Consider the following 21,515-nt stretch of genomic DNA (forward strand, 5'->3'; position numbering starts at 1 on the left):
TCCCCTTTGCAGGGAGTAGAGGGTAGGGGGAAGTCTGTGAGAATTTTAAGGCCAGCAGAGTTTGACTATATGAGGAAGCCGGTTTCTGTAACTTACATAGCTCTTACGATTACACAGCTCTTAAGATTACCAATAATCTTTTAAGGCTACAAGGAGGTACCTTTCAACAGGGACAATAATGTTCTTTCTGAAAATCACTGCTTTCTCAAGACTCAGTCAAAGGTATTCAGTCAAACACAAGACATGAAGATAGTTAAATAAAAGGAACTAGGACTGCTCTGAGCACACAGACATGATTAACATGGTGCCAGGAAGCATCTGCACAAATACATGAATAAATAAACTCCGAGAATCAGAAAGCTAATGAACCTAAAATTTCTAAAGTAAGTTATTTGCTAATAAATCTCTTTTCTTTGGTGTAGAAGAACACATATGGATTCATCAATAAAAATGTTTTATATTTTATAAGCCAGCTTCACTGTCAAAAATTACAGAAACAAAATGAAGAGTAAGAAAAAAGGCAGTAATAGTGCTCCCATCTGATAGAGCACTGTACTGTGTGGATCAGTTAAATTTGAAATCTTAAGGCCTCTCTGAGTATGACTTATTTCTTTTTCTTTCTTACCTAAGAAATATTAAAAAATCTTAAGATATAGTGTCAAAAAAATAATAAGTCTTTCCATAAGCCATTTCACCTAGATCTTTTTGTTTGTCAACATTAATAATCAAAACTACCATTTATTGAATGCTGATGTTTATTTTTCACCAGGCTCTTTCTACATAATTATCACGTTTAATCTTCTAGATGCCATTATTAGTTCCACTGAAAGAGAAGGAACCAAAGCCTCAGAAAGATTAAACAGTGTGCCCAGAATTAGCACACACAGAGTTAGGGCTTGATTCCAGATGTGTCTGACTAGAACCCATACTGTTGATAGTACAGAATATTACTGCAGCTCTCAGATACTCAACCACTGTTTGCTGAGTGATTACTATATGTAAGACAACTGTGCAGGTATATGACCATGCCCACCCTCAGATAAATGTTGCCCTTCATTCCCAGACTCATTTCAATTTAATATCCTAACATCTCAGAGGAGGATTTTTTCCTTCCAAAGCATGAAACAATGCTGCATACAATTTCATCACAACCAACATTTTAAAAAATATCCCAAATGCCATTCTACAGAGAGCTCTACCATGTTACAGATGCCTCTCCAGTCTCTTTCCTTTCACTTGTGACAGAGAAGAGAAAATGGCACTGAGGAAGAATATGACTTGCTCCCCGATCAGCTTCATCTGATCTTTATGTATGCGCGTCAGGATTTCATACCATTAATAAACCTTTACACCATGCTCCTTAATGCATCTGTCTTTTCTCATTACAGAAAAGTGTGTTTCATTTTGTACTAGCTTATTATTGAGGATGACTGTCTACTGTCAGGGCACAAACAGGCAGAATCAATTCTTTAGTTTATAATGATAATGACAGGGGTCCCTTAAGAGTAACATGAGTTGGTGTCTTAGTCAATGTAGACTGCTATAACAGAATACTATTCTGGGTGGTTTGCAAACAACAGAAATTTATTTCTCACTGTTCTGGTTGGTAGTCTGAGATTAGAGTGTCAATACAGTCAGGTTCTGGTGTGAGGTCTCTTCCAGGTTGTAGACAGCCATTTTTTTCTTTGTATCCTTAAGTGATGGAGAGGGTGAGAGAGCTCTCTGGGGTCTCTTTTGTGAGGGCACTAATCTCATTCATGATGACTCTATCCTCATGACCTATTTACCTCCCCAAAACTTCACCTCCTAATACCATCACACTGAGGGTTAGGATTTCGATACATGAATTGGTGGTGCTGGGGGTGGGGGGTGGCACAGGGCACAAACACTTAGTCCACTGCAGTTCTGCTGATGGTGATGCTGGCGATGGGGAAGAAGTTATAGATTTGTATGGAGGAGGGAAAGTAGAACTTGAAATAAAAAAGCCACATTTGGTCCATATGAAGGAAATTTTGCCTTAATCTCCCTCTGTGGTGACAAGTATTAAGTGTATGCCTGAATAATAACTAATTAGCAAAAACAACTGGCTAAAGCTAATTAAGAGCTGGAATAGGCAGAATGAAGATGGAAAGGCTTATAAAGCATGCAGGAAACCAATATATTTTTCTTTTATTTTCTGGCTAGCTCTTTCGTGACAAAGAAATCAAGCCTCCTTTCATTCTGGCTCGAGCTTATACTTGAATTAATCATGTTTAATCAGTAGAGCTGTCACTCTAAATTCAGGGAAGGTGCTGACCCATCGTGTAATCAGCTTTCCTTCTCCTAGAGTAGTTTATAATCAGTATGATCTACTGGAATCTGTCTTATGAGTTTCACATTTAGTTATGCCAAAGTAAAGAAAGTCTCAAGTGAGGGTTGGCATGAGGGGCTTACAGTTGTCTGCCAAGTACAAACCTTGGCTTCTGGAAGTCTCTTGACATCACTGCCATTGGTATCCTCTTGTGACTGAAAGAGTCACTTGGTAAGGCTTAGGAAGAGCATGGTCCATTTTGGAATGGCTATGACATTTACATGGTAAGAGACAAGATGCCCATCTTGATAAATTAGGATGTTATTCTCTTATTCCTTATTCCTATGAGTTTAGTCTATAGATTTTGTTCACAGTTAAGGCTAAGACGTAAGAACTCTGCTCTCTCATAAAGGTACATTTTAGTGGTCTTTTGTCGGTGCTCACTGGTAATATGTAAAACATTATAAAAAATAGTTAAGAGGTTTGACTATAAATCAATGAGTTTAAGTGTTAAAACATGTCTTTTACTTTAATACACAGAAAAAAGATAGTACTTTGAAAAAATGAAAAGCCAGGCATAGTTGTCTCCATGTCTTAGCAATTGTCAATAATGCTGCTATAAACATAGGAGTGAGTTTGTCTTTTTTAATTAGTGTTTTTGGTTGTTTTTTTTTTTTTATTTTTAGAGACATACCCAGGAGTGGGTTATAATAAAGAGGAACTAGGGATGAGAATAACACAGATTAATGCAATTGAACTCTGCAATTAAATCTCTGCTTCTGTAGATCATTTTCAAAGACAGGTTGCTGAAATAAGGCCACTGCCTCCAAGATACAGCAAAGCTGTGTTTTCGTCATGTGACAGCGCATAATCTACTCACCATGTGTGCCTTGAATAATGCAGGGATGAAGGACTGGTTAGACAAGTGGAGAACCCTGAGGGAGTCCTTCAGGACGTAGATATTGCCAAAGTCAACTTGACTGGGATGTACATAGATAACTGGGCCTTCTCCGATGCTCTTTAAGTGACATACCTGCAGTCCATGCAAGAGAAAGAATACAGGAATGGCTGAAATGGTGGGCCTTTAAAATCAAATTGAAATGGAACCTTCTAAGCATCCCTTTATAAAAAGCAGGGACATAAAAGGTTGCTATTAGAATTGACAGTCCTTCTCCCTGATATTCTGTAGTGAAGGGTCACAGGGATGGCCCCTCTGATCAGAGCTGAGAATCTAGCATGGAATTCCTCCCTTAAAATAAAGCTTTGCTTCCCTGGGTCAGCCCAGAGCCGTGTACTGATGGGAAACCAGCATAACAGTTCGGTATATGCTACCAGAACTCTAGTCTCAGGAACACTGAGGGGTTAAGGACCAGCACTTCAGGGCTGGATGTCGCTGGACTGAGTCCCAGTCCTTTTGCTGTACTAGCAATACGACAGGGGCACCCACCATGCAAAGCTGTGCAGGTTGGGGACTGAAATTCGCCTTGCTCTCCTTCCTTTCCGCTATGCTCTCGGCCAGGCACTCTGTCTGCCCAAGGAAGGGGGTCTTTTTCTTTCATAAAATGTTTCCTGCTCAGCAAGGTACATCTGTGCTGCATCTGTGCAGGGCAGGCGTGTAGGCTAGCAGGTTACCTGAACTGTGGCACCTTTCAGCTGGCCTGCCTTAATGACGCTGCTTTATGTCAGATGGCTTATCTACATGATCTTATATGGAAGAGATAAAAGCAAAACCCTAGTTTATTATACTCTCTGAGCAATCAGAATCACTTCAAACAAACGCATGTTGACACCACCCAGCTTCCAAGTAAATCCGATGTCTAGGAATTAATAGCCTATTGGGTAACTTCCTTCAAGATTTGTCCTTTGATTCAGCTCAAGCAGCAGAGAGCTTTCCATGTCTCCCTTTTCTCAGGCTTGGAGTAATTAAGGTTAATCGGTGATATAAGAATATATAAGGATATATAAGATATAAGAATATAATAGGATATGCTGTAGCATATAGTTGTGTATACATATCCAATAATCTACAGGAAAAGACCTGGTGAGCAGCGAAGGAAATCAATCTCAGAGACCACATATAGCAAGCTAGGGATACCCAGCTTTGTAGTAGGAACAATTGAGAAGGGGTGTGCTGGTCCTCTGTCCTCAGAGATTCTGGTTTCATTGGTCTGGAGAGAGGTCAGGTGTGTCTGTATGTATGAGAAAAATCAATTGCTGTAAAGCACCATTTTCAGAGATATCCACAAAACAGATTCCTGAAGTAACAGCCCTGGTATTTTCCCACTGCAGAGAGAAAATGAAAGACTCTAGAAGACCAGCAACTAGAGGATATGCAAATATGGGGAATACCTTACAGGCAAAGGTTAGAATGTCCCCACAAGAAGTACGGCACTTAGAACTGCAATTCCGAAAACAGGCACTCACCATCGGGGGATCCTGGCTCCCAAAGGTTGAGATGTAAACTGTGGACCTGTATTCCCCAGGGACTTGGGTCTCCAGGGTCAGGGGTATGTGAACTGTGCTATGCGGAGGGATGATCCCACAGGGCGTGGGACTAGAGAGCAGCACAGCGGGCACATCCCGATATACCTGGTGGGGGAGAGAAGCTAGAAGGATAAGCAAGCCTCCGGTTCAGTGTGAAACCAGTAGCACGTCACATTATTTTGAAACAAGCACTGTCCTGAATCCACAGAGGGTTTTATAATGTACTGTTGTTAGGGCAAGTAAATGGGGATGACCACCTCAATTCAGCCAAAAGGAACTCTGGCTAAGAGAGGTGCACAAGCCCCAAATCCAAAGTGTGTGACCCGGAAAAGTGCAGAACCATCCACAATGTGAGTTAGCTCAGGACAACGGCTTCCCATGGCCAAATTCCTTGAACAGGCCTTTTGCACCTTCATGCTTTAATCCTTGTCCACCACTGGCATTTCCTGAACACATGATATTGCTTTCACCTCCAACCCTTTGCACTTACGGTTACTCTTTCTGCAATGCCCATACCCTCTGACCTGTCCTCGCTCATCCTGAAACCCCCAGGGGTGTCCAGGCCCTAAAGTCCAGGCACTTCCTTTGTTCTCAGGGAGCATCCCTCAGTTCCTTTCATCAGCTTGCACTATCAACATGTCCATCTTCTCCAAGGGCTATAAACATCTTAGGGCATGATCTGGGCCTCTCTCCTCAATACCTGCCCACTTTCTGGCCCAAAACACATGCTCAGTGTATGCTTTTTAAATGGAAGAAACAGGTAAGTGAATGAATGAACGTTGTCCATTTGTTTACTAGTGTGTGTTCCTAAGAACCCTGTTCTGCAGCACATTACTAAGTTTTTATGTAACACAAATAAAACTTTAAAAATCCCATTGCTGGGAGCCCACACCCAAGCCACCACTTGGGGTGCCCAGTCATCCACCTGGACACCAAAGCAGGCTGCCAGGCCACCACTGCCGTTGTTCAGGTTTGAAAGAAGCCACAATATACAACTCTAAGCCACAAACATACAAGAGGGACATTTCCTTAAACAAGAGTCACCCCTGAACGAGATCAAGCCTGAGCCTTTGGAGTGGCAACACTGACTCTAAGACCTAGACTACCAGAGAACTAACCCTGCTGCTGCTGCTGCTGCTAAGTCACTTCAGTCGTGTCTGATTCTGTGCGACCCCATAGACGGCAGCCCACCAGGCTCCACCGTCCCTGGGATTCTCCAGGCAAGAACACTGCAGTGGGTTGCCATTTCCTTCTCCATTGCATGAAAGTGAAAAGTGAAAGTGAAGTCGCTCAGTCGTGTCCGACTCTTAGCAACCCCATGGACTGCAGCCCACCAAAACTAACCCTAGGAGGTATCAAATAGTGAGAATTCGCACAAAGGAAACCACCTGAATACAAAACCTGACATCACTCAACCACCAGTAGCACCCTGGGCAGGACGCTTCATCCAAACAACAAAAATACAGACCAAATCATCAGCAGACAGGATTACCACCTCACTCAGCCTTGCCCATCAGAGGAAAAACAAACAAACAAAAACTCAGCACAAATCTCATCCTATAAGAAGCTTATACAAACCACTAGACCAACCTTAGGAGGGCAGAATCAAAAGGAAGAAAGAATTCAACCTTGAAGCCTGGATAAAGGAGACCTCTAAAACAATAAGTTAAAAAAAATAATGAAAAGGCAGAGTAATACTACACAAATGAAGGAACAAACTAGAAACACAGAAGTCGAAATAAATGTAGAGGAACTAGGCAAACTACCTGAAAAAGAATTCAGAATAATGATAGTAAAGATGATCAAAAACCTTGAAAACAAAATGGAGAAAGCGCAAGAATCAATTAACAAAGACCTAGAAGAATTAAAGAATAAACATACAGAGACAAACAACACAACTACTGAAATTAAAAATACTCTTGAAGGAATCAATAGCAGAACATCTGAAGCAGAAGAACTAACCAGTGAGCTGGAAGATAAAATGGTGGAAATAACTTCTGAAGAGCAGAATAAAGTAAAAAGAATGAAAAGAACCGAGGACAGTCTCAGAGACCTCTGCGACAATATCAAACACACCAACATTCGAGTTACAGGGGTCCCAGAAGAAGAAGAGAAAAAGAAAGGATATGAGAAAATTTTTGAAGAGATTATAGTTGAAAATTTCCCCAACAATGAAAAGGAAATAGTCAATCAAGTCCAACAGGCACAAAGAGTCTCATATACGATAAGCCCAAGGAGAAACACGCCAAGCTACATACTAATCAAACTGACAAAGACTAAACACAAAGAAAGAATATCAAAAGCAGCAAAGGAGAAGCAACAAGTAACATACAAGGGAAACCCCATACGTTTAACAGCTGATCTTTCAGCAGAAACTCTGCAGACCAGAAGGGAATGGCAGGATATATTTAAAGTACTCAAAAGGAAGAATCTACAACCAAGATTACTATATCCAGGAAGGATCTCATTCAAAACTGAGGGAGAAATAAAAAGCTTTTCAGACAACCAAAAGTTAAGAGAATTCAGTACCACCAAATCAGCTTTACAAAAAATGTTAAAGGGACTTGTATAGTTAAGAAATACGAGAAGAAAAAAGATCTACAAAATCAACCCCAAACATCTAAGAAAACAGCAATAGGAATATATCTATCAATAATTACTTTAACTCTAAATGGATTTAATGCTCCAACCAAAAGACACAGACTGGCTGAATGGATACAAAAACAAGACCCATGAAAGTGAAAATGAAGTCGCTCAGTCGTGTCTGACTCTTTGCGACCCGTGGACTGTAGCCCATCAGGCTCCTCAGTCCATGGGATTCTCCAGGCAAAAGTACTCGAGTGGATTGCCATTTCCTTCTCCAGGGGATCTTCCTGACCCAGGGGTTGAACCCAGGTCTCCCACATTGCAGGCAGATGCTTTAACCTCTGCACCACCAGCGAAGCCCTATATATATGCTGTCTACAAGAAACCCACTTCAGACCTAAAGACACATATAGACTGAAAGTGAGAGGATGGAAAAATATATTCCATACAAATGTGAAGCAAAAGAAAGCTGGAGTAGCAATCTTCATATCAGACAAAATAGACCTTAAAATAAAGATTACAAGAGATAAGGAAGGACACTACATAATGATCAAAAGATCAATCCAAGAGGAAGACACAACAATTGTAAATATCTATGCACCCAACATAGGAGCATCTCAATACATAAGGCAAACTCTAATAGACATAAAAGAAGAAGTTGACAGTAACACAATAAGAGTAGGAGACTTTAATACCCCATTCACACCAATGGACAGATCATCAAAAGAGAAAATTAATAAGGAAACACAAGGCTTAAATGATACATTAGATGAGATGGATCTCATTGATACCTTCAGGACATTTCATCCAAATGCAGAAGAATTCACCTTCTTCTCAAGTGCACATGGAACATTCTCCAGGATAGACCACATCTTGGGTCACAAATCAAACCTCAGTAAATTTAAGAAAATTGAAATCATTTCAAACATCTTCTCTGACCACAACAGTATGAGACTAGATATCAATTACAAGAAACAACTGTAAGAAACAAACACATGGAAATTAAACAACACATTTCTAAATAACCAACAGGTTACTGAAGAAATCAAAAGGGAAATCAAAAAATTTGTAGAAATAAATGACAATGAAAACACAACTCAAAACCTATGTGATGCAGCAAAAGCAGTTCTAAGAGGGAAGTTTCTAGCCATACAATCCTACCTCAAGACACAAGAAAAACATTGAATAGACAGCCTAACTTTACACCTAAAACAACTGGAAAAATGAAGAAAAAAACCCTCACAATTAGTACAAGGAAAGAAATTATAAAGATTCGAGCAGAAATAAATGAAAAATAAATGAAAGAAACAATAGTAAAGATTAATAACACTAAAAGATGGTTCTTTGAGAAGATAAACAAAATTGACAAGGCTTTAGCCAGACTCATCAAGAAAAAGGAGAGAAGAATCAAATCAACAAAATTAGAAATGAAAAAGGAGAGGTTACAACAGACAATGCAGAAATACAAAGGTTTATAAGAGACTATTATGAACAGCTATATGGCAATAAAATGGATAACCTGGAAGAAATGCAAAGATTCTTAGAAAAGTTCAAGTGTCCAAGACTGAACCAGAAAGAAATAGAAATTATGAACAACCCAATTACAAGCACTGAAATTGAAGCTGTGATCAAAAATCTCCCCCAAAACAAAGGCCCAGGACCAGATGGTTTCACAGAAGAATTCTATCAAACATATAGAGAAGACCTAATGCCTATCCTTCTAAAACTCTTTCAAAAAATTACGGAGGAAGGAACACTTCCAAACTCATTCTACAAGGCCACCATCACCCTGATACCAAAACCAGACAAAGACAACACAAAAAAAGAAAGTGAAGTCGCTCAGTCATGTCCAACTCTTTGCGACCCCATGGACACCAGGCTCCTCCATCCATGGGGTTTTCTAGGCAAGAGTACTGGAGTGGGTTGCCATTTCCTTCTCCAGGGAACTTCCTGACACAGGGATCGAACCCAGGTCTCCCACATTGTAGACAGATGCTTTCCATCTGAGCTACCAGGGAAGTAAAAAAAAAAAAAAAAAACTACAGGCCAATACCATTGATGAACATAGATGCAAAAATCCTCAATAAAATTTTAGTAAACAGAATTCAGCAACACATCAAAAAGCTCATACACCATGATCAAGTTGGGTTTATTCCAGGAATGCAAGGATTCTTCAATATATCCAAATCAATCAATGTGATACACCATATTAAGAGATTGAAAGATAAAAACCAAATGATAAAGCCCAACATTCAGAAAACTAAGATCATGGCATCCAGTCCCATCATTTCATGGCAAACACATGGGGAAACAGTGGAAACAGTGGCTGACTTTATTTTTCTGGGCTCCAAAATCACTGCAGATGATGACTGCAGCCATGAAATTAAAAGAGTCTTATGACCAACCTAGATAGTATATTCAAAAGCAGAGACATTACTTTGCCGACTAAGGTCCGTCTAGTCAAGGCTATGGTTTTTCCTGTGGTCATGTATGGATGTGAGAGTTGGACTGTGAAGAAGGCTGAATGCCAAAGAATTGATGCTTTTGAACTATGATGTTGGAGAAGACTCTTGAGAGTCCCTTGGACTGTGAGGAGATCCAACCAGATCAACCCTGGGATTTCTTTGGAAGGAAAGATGCTAAAGCTGAAACTCCAGTACTTTGGCCACCTCATGCAAAGAGTTGACTCATTGGAAAAACTCTGATGCTGGGAGGGATTGGGGGCAGGAGGAGAAGGAGAGGACTGAGGATGAGATGGCTGGATGGCATCACGAACTCGATGGATGTGAGTCTGAGTGAACTCCGGGAGATGGTGATGAACAGGGAGGCCTGGCGTGCTGTGGTTCATGGGGTCGCAAAGAGTCGGACACGACTGAGTGACTGAACTGAACTGAACTGAACTTACTCCTTGGAAGGAAGGTTATGACCAACCTAGACAGCATATTTAAAAGCAGAGACATTACTTTGCCAACAAAGGTCCGTCTAGTCAAGGCTATGGTTTTTCCAGTGGTCGTGTATGGATGTGAGAGTTGGACTGTGAAGAAAGCTGAGTGCCGAAGAATTGATGCTTTTGAACTGTGGTGTTGGAGAAGACTCTTGAGAGTCCCTTGGACTGCAAGGAGATCCAACAAGTCCATCCTAAAGGAGATCAGTCCTGGGTGTTCATTGGTAGGACTGATTTTGAAGCTGAAACTCCAATACTTTGGTCACATGATGCGAAGAGCTGACTCATTTGAAAAGACCCTGATGCTGGGAAAGATTGAGGGCTGGAGGAGAAGGGGATGACAGAGGATGAGATGGTTGGATGGCATCACCGACTCAATGGACATGGGTTTGGGCAGACTCCGGGAGTTGGTGATGGATAGGGAAGCCTGGCATGCTGTGATTCATCGGGTCACAAAGAGTTGGTCACGACTGAGCAACTGAACTGAACTGAACTGATAATCTCAACAGACACAGAAAAAGCCGTTGACAAAATTCAGCACCATTTATGATTAAAACTCTTCAAAAAATGGGCATAGAAGGAGCCTACCTCAACAAAGTAAAGGCCATATATATAGGCCTACAGCAAACATTATTCTCAATAGTGAGAAACTGAAAGCATTCCCCCTAAGATCAGGAACAAGACAAGGGTGTCCACTCTCACCAGTATTATTCAACGTAGTTCTCAAAGTACTAGCTACAGCAGTCAGAGAAGAAAAAGAAATAAAAGGGATCCAGATCAGAAAAGAAGAAGTAAAGCTCTCACTGTTTGCAGATGACATGATACTGTACATAGAAAACCCTAAAGATAGTATCAGAAAATTAATAGAGCTAATCAGTGAATTTAGCAAAGTTTCAGGATACAAAGTCAATACACAGAAATTACTCACTTTTCTATATACTAACAATGAAATATCAGAAAGAAAAATTGAGGAATCTATCCCATTCACCATTGCAACAAAAAGAATATCTAGGAATAAACTTACCTAAGGAGACAAAAGAACTGTACACAGAAAATTATAAGACATGATGAAATAAATCAAAGATGGAGAGATATTCCATGTTCCTGGGTAGGAAGAATCAACATTGTGAAAACAACTATACTACCAAATGCAACCTACAGATTCAGTGTGATCCCTATCAAATTAAAAGTGGCATTTTTCACAGAACTAGAACAAAAAACTCCACAATTCATAAGGAAATACAAAAGACCTCAAATAGCCAAAGCAGTCTTGAGAAAGAAGAATGGAGCTGGAGGAATCAACCTTCCTGATTTCAGATTTTACTACAAAGCTACAGTCATCAAGACAGAATGGTACCAGCACAAAAACAGAAATATAGACCAATGGAACAAGATAGAAAACCCAGAAATAAACCCATGCACCTATGGGTACCTTATTTTTGACAAAGGAGGAAAGAATATACAATGGGGCAAAGACAGCCTCTTCAATAAATGGTGCTGGGAAAACTGGACAGCTATGTGTAAAAGAATGAAATTAGAACACTTCCTAACACCATACACAAAGATAAACTCCAAATGGATTAAAGACCTAAATGTAAGACCAGAAACTCTAAAACTCTTAGAGGAAAACATAGGCAGAACACTCGATGACATACATCAAAGCAAGATCCTCCATGACCACCTCCTAGAGTAACGGAAAGAAAAGCAAAAGTAAACAAGTGGGACCTGATTAAACTTAAAAGCTTTTGCACAGCAAAGGAAACTATTAGCAAGGTGAAAAGACAACCCTCAGAATGAAAGTAAATAACAGCAAATGAAACAACTGACAAAAGATAAATTTCCAAAATATACAAGCAGCTCATACAACTCAATGCCAGAAAAACAAACAACCCAATCCAAAAGTGGGAAAAAGACCTAAAAAGACATACAGATGGCTAACAAATACATGAAAAGATGCTCAACATCGCTCATTGTTAGAGAAATGCAAATCAAAACCACAATGAGATATCACCTCACACCAGTCAGAATGGCCATCATCAAATAGTCTACAAACAATAAATATTGGAGAGGGTGTGGAGAAAAGGGAATGTTTTTACACTGTTGGTGGGAATGTAAATTGATACAGCCACTATGGAAAATGGTATGGAGATTTCTTAAAAAACTAGGAATAAGATCAACATATGACCTAGCAATCCCACTCCTAGGTATACACCCTGAGGAAACCAAAACTGGAAAAGACACATGGATCCCACTGTTCATTGCAGCACTATTTACAATAGCTAGAATATGAAAGCAACCTAGATGTCCATCGATGGATGAATGGATAAAGAAATTGTTGTATATATACACAATGGAATATTATTCAGCCACAAAAAGGAACACGTTTGAGTCAGTTCTGATGAGGTGGATAAACCTAGAACCTATTATACAGAGTGAAGTGAGTCAGAGACAGAATGATAAACATTGTATTCTAATGAACATAATCTAGAAAAATGGTTCTGAAGAACAGGGCAGCAATGGAGAAACAGACATAGAGAACACACCTATGGACATGGGGAGAGGGGAGGAGAGGGGGAGATGTATGGGAAGAGTAACATGGAAACTTACATTATCATATGTAAAATAGATAGCCAACGAGAATTTGCTATATGGCTCAGGAAACTCAAACAGGGAGTCTGCATCAACCTAAATGGGTGGGATGGGGAGGGAGATGGGAGGGAGGTTCAAGAGGGAGGGGACATATGTATACCTATGGCTGATTCATGTTGAGGTTTGACAGGAAATAACAAAATTCTGTAAAGCAATTATCCTTCAATAAAAAATAAAAAAAAAACAATTCCCACAGTCAAATAGGTTTGAATAATTCAGGGAAACACTTCAGAGCCCCCACTTCTGGAAGGAAGGACAGATGGTGCCAGTTTCACCTGCCTGGAGCGCCCCATGGTTTTTCTGTACCTGGTCTGGTCCAACTTGACCTAATCATAACTCAACATCCTTCTGTGGCAACAATCTGCCTAGCCTTCCTGGACCCTGATGCCAAAGGAAGATCAGTAACACTGATTCCACCTTTACCAAATGTTTTGATATCTTATTTATCGTGGACTTTTTGAGATACTTTTGATTTCTTCAAGTGTGGCATGAAAACACTGTCTATCTTGATTACTGTTTTGGCCCCCCCTGAGGCTGGTGTCTCGCCCTTTCCAGCCCAGCTGTGCAGAAACAGCTCCCCATCACTCTATGTGACTCAGGCTCTGTTCTGAGCTCTGGAGGTGATCACGCGCTGTGAGTGGCCAGCCTGTTCTGCTGTTGAACACCTGAAAGCTAGAAAAGGTATCTCCTGTCACCCCTGTTCTTAGCTTCTGGTTTTGTCTCACAGAAGCCCACAGAATAATTTGAATTCCCTTTTTTATACAGCAGTCCTTTGACTAGGGGTAGCTATTTCATTCCAGTTAATCGTCTGTTCCAGGTTAGACGCTGTGCCTGCTCCTCAGATGACGTGGGTTGACCTTCTGGTTACTCTGAACATAATTCTCTATTTTTCAAGCTTCCATTAAAAAAACATCCTGTCAAGAGCTGAAGACAGCGCTCCAGCACTGTTTTGACAGGTGGCCCTCTCCTTCCTTCAGCTGTGGAGAACTGTGTTTCTCTGATGCAGCCTAAACCTGCCTTGGCTTTGTGGCCAACACTGGTCTTTTGGAAGCCCAACGCACCATTCATTGCACCATGGAGTCACCTCACTGGTTTTTTATTTTGCACTTGTAGCCAAATAAGACCATTTGATTTACTGCATGAATTTTTATTAGAGTTGTACTTATAGAATTGAGTTTTAAACCCAAACACTTCCCTGGTAAACTGTATCTCATTAGTCACTTTCCATTTACTCGAGTCTATACAGATATTTTTGAATCGTTTTTCCAAGTGTGTTTAAATGCTTAGTCTCCCACCTAGATAGGTATAATGGCATGTGGATAGATCCATTTCATAAAACATTAAGGAACAGTTCGTCCTTTCTCCTTCATATATTATCTCTAGCTTTCTGGTACAAAAAGTTCATTTATAAATACTGTATTAGCATATCTTAGTGATTCTGTTCAAGTCACAGCCGTAGACATAAACGAAAACTCTCAGCTCTGCCTTATTTCCCATGCATGGTGAATTCACAGGCAATAATTTGCAGGTGCAACTTCTGCATGTTGGCCTAATTGACCCTTTCCCCTCTTTATCAAAGGCAATTTCCCTCGGAAATTAACAAGTGTCTCCACCTACAGCTGCACGCTCATACAGGGGGCAATCCAGCTGTGGCTTTATAGCCCCACCCCCAGGTTATCCCACAGTTAAAAATCAGAATTACGTAAATCATGTGGTCAGGAATATGGCTCTTTCAAAGGACTTCTCTTTCTCACCGAAGGAATTCAACTGAATGAAAAAGAACCCTGAAAATGGGTAGAGTAACTCGCCTGAGGCAGGACCCGGTAGCATCCTGGGAGGTTGTCATCGTTGACAAGCTGGATCGTTTTCTTGTATGGATACTTCAGGAAGCAACGCCCGAAGTCCACCTCTGTATTAACCACGTGGAGGGTAGGCACAATACACCTGCTCGAGGGAAGGAGCCCATTAAAGAATTCAAAAGGATGAAGGCGGCGCTTGTTTACACGTGGAGGACACAGTTACTAAACACATTTCTCACTGTCACACAGTGTTTTCCTCTAATAACTACATTAATCATTTTCACGCCTTCTCTCCTGTCATCCCTCTCTCCAAGCCCCTAGTAACCACTTTTTAATCAAAAAAGGGCTAGAAGCAGGACGCCTTAAACACTGTCTTCTGTGGGAAATGACTAACATTTCCATTGTTTTTCATATTTGGCCTTTTCTCTGGCAAGGAGCCCCCAAAGCACAAGTTCCTTAGGATAGTGGGTCTGTTTCCATGACAAACAGGGCCCGCGCCACCAGCATGGGGTCCTGACTCGCTGTGACACTTTGGACCAGTCACCAGCAACAGTTCGCACCATCTAAATAATGGTAATAATTCTAATTTCCACGCGGAACAGCTGCCTTGGATCAGTGGGCTCAGGCAGCTGCTCGACCCAGAACTGGCACTGCGACAGTGGTGCTCAGTGTGAAGGGGGTGTGGTGGGGCAGAGGAGGGAGGCATGGAAGGCCTGTGTGTGCAGACTGGCCTGTTATTAGGTGACCTGGGTTTTATTTTGCGTCTGTTAAGTCCCCGGGTCTGCCCTGCCCTGCTGCACTTTCACAACATAGTGTCATGGTGAGGAGGGCTGGCGTGTAACCAGTCAGAGCCAGGTTGAGATACTGACCTCACCACGCACAACCTGGAGCCAGCTCCTCTCCCTTCCAGAGTCCCATTTTTGCTCATAGGTAGAAAGAAGATAATTCGAGGGACTGACATTAGCATCAGCTCTTCCTGGGGATACACAGGAAGTTGTCAGTTGACCCAGTGATTTTGGTAAACCTTATCCTTTACTACCTGAAACATTTGGGGCTGACAGGACTCGTAGCATTTGACTTGGTCACAGAGTATACATGCTAGAAAATTGATAGCCTCCTAGAACCCATCCCCCACCTTTTTAAAATTCAGGATTTTCTACTTAGAGCGGCAGGGAAAAGGCATTGGAAAGTATCAGAATAAAAGAAAAATAGAAAAGAAATGCAAGCCTAGACAAAAGGTCAAACTTTGGGATAGAGAAGACCAAACAAAAAGGAGTTTTTCCACTGTTCTTCAACAAATGCTTAGTGAAGTCTCTGGAGGGAATATTAAGCAGACTGTGGCAAGGGCTTGACCTTCAAGTTATTTTAGGGCTGCCCCCTGACTTCACTCAAGCCCAAGACAGAGGAAATGGTGCTGGTTATGATGACCCCACCAACCAGCATACCTGTACCTTCTTTAAGGTGCATCTTCCTAAGATTCATGAAGGTCCTACATTCTAGGTACTGGAACACTGCCTGTTTCCTTCAGATGGTATTTTCATACACACTATCAGGCCCCAGACCTGGACACTTGTTTACTCTGGCAAGAGCATGGCCCATGATTTTATTTAGGACCACGGTCAGCATCAGTAGGTCACACACTACGCTGAGAAAGGCTGTAAATTTGGTGAAGGAGACACAGTCAACAAATGTCAGAGCCAGGATCTTAACCTGACTCCGGGACCCACTGTTGCCTCTATTAAAAAAAGAGAGACAAGTTGTGATGGTTCTGAGGAGTTTATGATGTTAGTGAGGGCCTTGTTTTGGGGGGCCACTTGCAGCCTGCCTTTAAGTCCTACTGACAATGTCCTGGAGCAGGGCTAAGAGCACCACTCTTTCTGCTGCAGAACTCTGGAGTACTATCTTTAAAGATAAAAATAAAAACCAGCAACTGCTCATCTCTTCCTGATAAAACCTTGTCAAGTATATAGACGGAAAATCAGGCCCATTAAAGAGCACTATTATACTTAACACCTAACATACGCATCCCTCCTCATATCTCCACCAAAGGTGCGTTTTCTCATATAAAACTTTGTCACTCCAATATCAGATTCTTCTTCCTTTCTCAGGAAAGGCAGTAAACTGGTTGGTTGCTCCTGTGCTGCCTTCCTTCCTGAGAGCCAGCCCACTACTGGTGGCTTAGGGGAGACTGGGAAAGAGAAAGCAGGTGAGCGTGATACCTTGCTGTAATTAGGAGTGCCAGCACTTCCTCCCCGATGCCCTCCACATCTACCACCATGGCCAGCTCATATTTCTGCACAGTGTTGGAACATAAGGTCACCTGGAAAGAAAAAGGTAAAAAGCTGCTCTTCTAAAAGGCCAGCTCTCCTCCTGCACAGGGGAGAAGGGGCCAGGAGAGGACCACACAGATGAGTGTAGTTTCTAAGTACTTTATTAGAGGATGTATGGCATTTAACATTTTTAGTTAAACAGGTTCCCGTTCAGGGTCAGGGCATGCTGAGTTGTTTCAAAGGCCAGGTTAGAGTCTAACAAATGGCTTTTGGTATAATAGGTCTGCTGAATTCTGAGGGGGTAGTATCAGAGGAGCCACAGATCTGGTATGAGGGAAAACCAGGCCCTGAAGCACATCAACATCAAACAAACTTTAATTACTGCAATTTAAAGTGTTCCCTATGCCTCTGGGCTATATAAATTCTGAAAATTCAGTACACCAATAAAACACTGCAGCTAGATTTCACTTATGGCAAAATAAATGAATATAACCAAGTCGGTGATAGAAATGGTGTGAGAAATAAACTAGTCTTTTTTTTTTTTTAACCAAAACCTTGTCGTTCCTCCCCACCTCCCGTATTCATTATTAGAGCAGAAAATAGGAAACTCTGAAGAAAGGTTAATCCAAGGACAGTATCTGACCAATATATTTTACCCTATATTTGTATTTATTGTTGTGAAACTTGACATTTAGGCTTTTGAAGCCTTGTCACAATTTTTAATTGCTTTAAATGACTTGTATTGGAAGAGATACTTCTAAGTGTAGAAAACAGCTTCTGGCATAGGTTATAGCTCTTCTATCTATAAATTATGCATCCGATACTAATTAAAATTTTTTCGGTTGGAAAGGGAATTGTTGGATGCAAATTTGAATCCAGATAGACGTGGTTAAAGTGCAGATCAGGAGGGAAAACTGAGGCTTGGAGAAAGCTTTCTGAAATACAAAGGAAAAATAAAGCAAAGAGGGAGTTGCTGATTTGGAAGGAAAACTTGGCATCTTTGGAGAGAAGCAGCCACTACAGCGTCCAGATTTCTGGACTGGCTCTAACCCTGACTTATGTCTCTGAGCTCTGGTTAGAGGAAGTGGTTCTGGCAGAAACCTGCTGGATAGATGCTGTCTTCTAGAATCTTCCTGAACTACACGGGAGAAGATCCCCAAAAGGGGGAATGGTAGGTGATATGTAAGCTAAGCACTACCCTGTAAAAAATAAATTCATTCATTACAGCTGCACCTCTCCTTGGGCAAGTCACAATTAGCAACTGCTCTGATCTGAATGCTGATGTCCCCACCTCCCACCCCAAATGTATACACTGAAATCCTTTCTCAACATGCTGATTATTAGGAGGTTATGAGGTCATGAGGGTAGAGCCCTCTTGAGCAGGATGAGTGCCCCTCTAAGAGACCCCAGAGAGCTCCCTCGTCCCTTCACCAGGTGAAGGTACAAGGAGACATCAGCAGTCTGAAATCTGAAAAATGGCCTTCACCAGAACCCTACCATGCTGGTACTCTGACCTCAGACTTCCAGCCTCCAGACTGTAAGAATAAATTTCTGATGTTTATAAGCCACCCTATCTCTGGTATTTTGTAATAGGAGCCCAAGTGGGAAGTTACAGCAATATGTGATATCAAACCTCACTGTGTCCCTGAAGAAGCCCTTAGAAAAGCTGAAATCTCCTAGAATAGATTTGGGATGAATAAATTCATGGTGAGATATTATGAAGCATTTAAAGCAAATCTGGGGGGGTAAAACTCACAGCTGAATTAAATATTGAAAGATAATGACTAAAGAGAATATTATCACCTTAGCTATGAAGTCATTTTTTTTTCTTTTCCAGAAAAGAAAAAATCATTTAAATTTAGCAGCCTTCAGTGTTGCTAGACCTAACTGCTTCGAGAAGCAAAAGTAAGTGATGGGAGACAGTGAGAACCTTTCTCAGTTAGCTTTGGAACAATTCTGCTGCTGGCACTACGAGGCCATAAGCCAGGCATCACACTGTGGACCTTAAAGCACTGGTGGGAACATCACGTCCACATTCACCAGGAAGCTCAGATTCAGGTTAAAATTTGAATAAACTGGATACCATCCGGGGCATAAACCTGGATACTTACTAGCATAAATGATTTGAGTCTAATGGAGGACCTGATTGTCAATTGAGCTCTTAAATATTTTTATATTAGTATTGATGAGTGAACTATTAGGCACAGAGCAGTGATTTCCGCAGAAATTGCTAGAATCCACTGTTCTGATATAGGCAATGCATTTAGACTAATGGAAACCTACTGAAGCAGTGTCAGTTCTTTGGCCCAATCTATTTGTATCTGGTTTCTTTTGCCACAGTAGTTTACTTCCTTGTAGAAATAGACCCACTTTTCCATGTGAATTAGAGGCACTCCCTCTCACTGACACTGGTCATATAAAGCAAACGCTAGATGTGGTCTCAGTAACTATTTGACAGTTCAGCTGTATGGCTACATGTGCTGGAAGGCTGAGCACGTTACCCTGATAGCAGCAAATCCCTGGGAGCGAATGGTGCCACAGCTAGGGGTTACGGTGAATTCTTTTGGTCTTATTACAGGTAAGTCATCCTTATTCCAAAATGGTTTTTGGTTGTCTGAATACCGCTCACAACTTGAAATGCTTTGCTGGCCAATGCCGTCCCCAGGGACACGCAGTTTGAAGGTCATGGGGACCAAGGAGGTATTATTGAGGGAACATATCAAGGTATGAGGAAACCCTGGGGAAAAAAAAAAAAGGTGAGACATGAATGCCCTATGATAGCTTCCCTTTAACTTTAACCTCCCCTCTCAGTGCCAAACCTCTTAAATGAATTGGACAGGCAATTCACCACTGCTATTTATTTCCAACTCTCCCCGGTATTATTTTCAGTTGCACAACCAATAAATACATTTCACTCATTCATTCAATGAGTACTTATTATGTACTTACTATGTAACAACAATAGACATTAAACAAACCACTCTGTCATCATCCAGACCCCTCTCCAGAGGCAGTCTCTATAATCAGTTTGTTGAGTAATCTTCTAGAAGCACATTTTGCATTTGATTTTTACATAGAAATACAATTTCTCCCAAAGAATAGCAGTATATTTGCTCTTTTTATCTGCTGGTGTGTGAAAGGAGAAGCCCACGCAGTTTTGCTTGCTGTGTGACCCAGAGCCTGCCAACACATTATATAATTCATCCTAGACTTGTCTGAGGCTCTTGCTCTTAGAGTGGATGACACAAAATCGAATAATAGCCTCTCCTGAGAGAGACTTTACGGTCTGCTTTTGAGCTGGCCAAAGCATTCACCTCCCTGAGATGAAACTACTTTTCAGTGTTATTTCTAGCCCTCCTACATTCAGTTCAGGGAGACTCGTGCTCCTTCCCTAAGAGCTGTGGCTCCTCCTTGCCTGGCAAGCAATAAACCAAACTCTGATTTTGGATTCCCTGGGTGGTCATTGTATCTGGTACCATTTTCAGAACAAGAATGATCTAAAACCACAAGAGAATGAACATGCATATTTCTACTGGATGTAAACACTTCTCTTTCTATGTTGAAACCTACTGTGATAAAATACAACTGGTCTCCTGGATTAATCACTGCAGTACTGCCGGGGATATTTTGAACTGATCTACTTCTCCCTGTCTGAGCCTTTGTCTACACATTAGGACTGTTGGGGGAAACACATCCACGTCTCCCTTATAATTTCACACCTCCTTGGAAGAGATATTTTATGGAAGAATTGTGTGATTAAGGACACTTGAAAGATTATTCTTGGAAATTCCAGAGATATTGCTAGAAAGTCATTTTCACAATCATACAATTGCTTCATCTGACTTCTCTGAACTTTTTCAAAATGACTCTGAAAACTACAGATTCTTCCTTATTTTACCTTACCATTTACAGGATAAACACTCTGCAAATGTATGGTGTAATTTGGAAGTGGATCCTATAAAGGTTCACATGAATCTTTCCAAACCACTGCCCAGACTACGTTCCTGAATCTGTAAGTTTTTCTGAGAATAAAGTCAACTAAAACCTTCTAGCTAGAACAATTCCTTGTACAACTACTTGTAATAACCTGTATTGCTTGTGTAGAAGCCCCCCAAAAGAGGATATTACTTTATTAAAGATCAAACATTCATTAATACAAATGTTATTCCTCAGTTTCTGGCTGTATCAAATCTGAATTACTATTCTATTGTCCATCTGAATGCAAGTACTTTACATTTAATACATTTAAAAAAATCAACATCTATGTGCCTTTTCTTCAAATAATTAACAACATGCTGGCCAGAATGCCTCAAAGACTCAAAGAGACACCTTCATATCTCTTTCAGTACTTAAATAATGATTTAAAAGATTGCAGTCTTAGGAGGTTTGATTCTCATCAAGATGTGCATTTTCATCTGACCTAGAAAGCCCCGAAGTAGAAACTTAAGGAAACTAGGGGCAAAAGATCACAAGGCTACAAAGGAAAATTTTCA

At 41.0% G+C, this 21,515-nt stretch overlaps 1 protein-coding gene across 1 annotated transcript in view; it reads right to left on the reverse strand.

The window, feature by feature from the left end:
• HYDIN (HYDIN axonemal central pair apparatus protein) overlaps positions 1-21,515 on the reverse strand; it is a 344,459-nt gene that overhangs the window by 173,031 nt on the left and 149,913 nt on the right. The window contains 5 exon segments of the mRNA XM_040253754.1: positions 3,171-3,323; positions 4,715-4,879; positions 14,762-14,897; positions 16,972-17,072; positions 19,524-19,759. Of these exon segments, the coding sequence (XP_040109688.1) occupies positions 3,171-3,323; positions 4,715-4,879; positions 14,762-14,897; positions 16,972-17,072; positions 19,524-19,759 (791 nt within the window).

This window comes from Oryx dammah, unplaced genomic scaffold (assembly GCF_014754425.2).
Source record: "Oryx dammah isolate SB20612 unplaced genomic scaffold, SCBI_Odam_1.1 HiC_scaffold_13, whole genome shotgun sequence".
NCBI lineage: Eukaryota > Metazoa > Chordata > Mammalia > Artiodactyla > Bovidae > Oryx > Oryx dammah.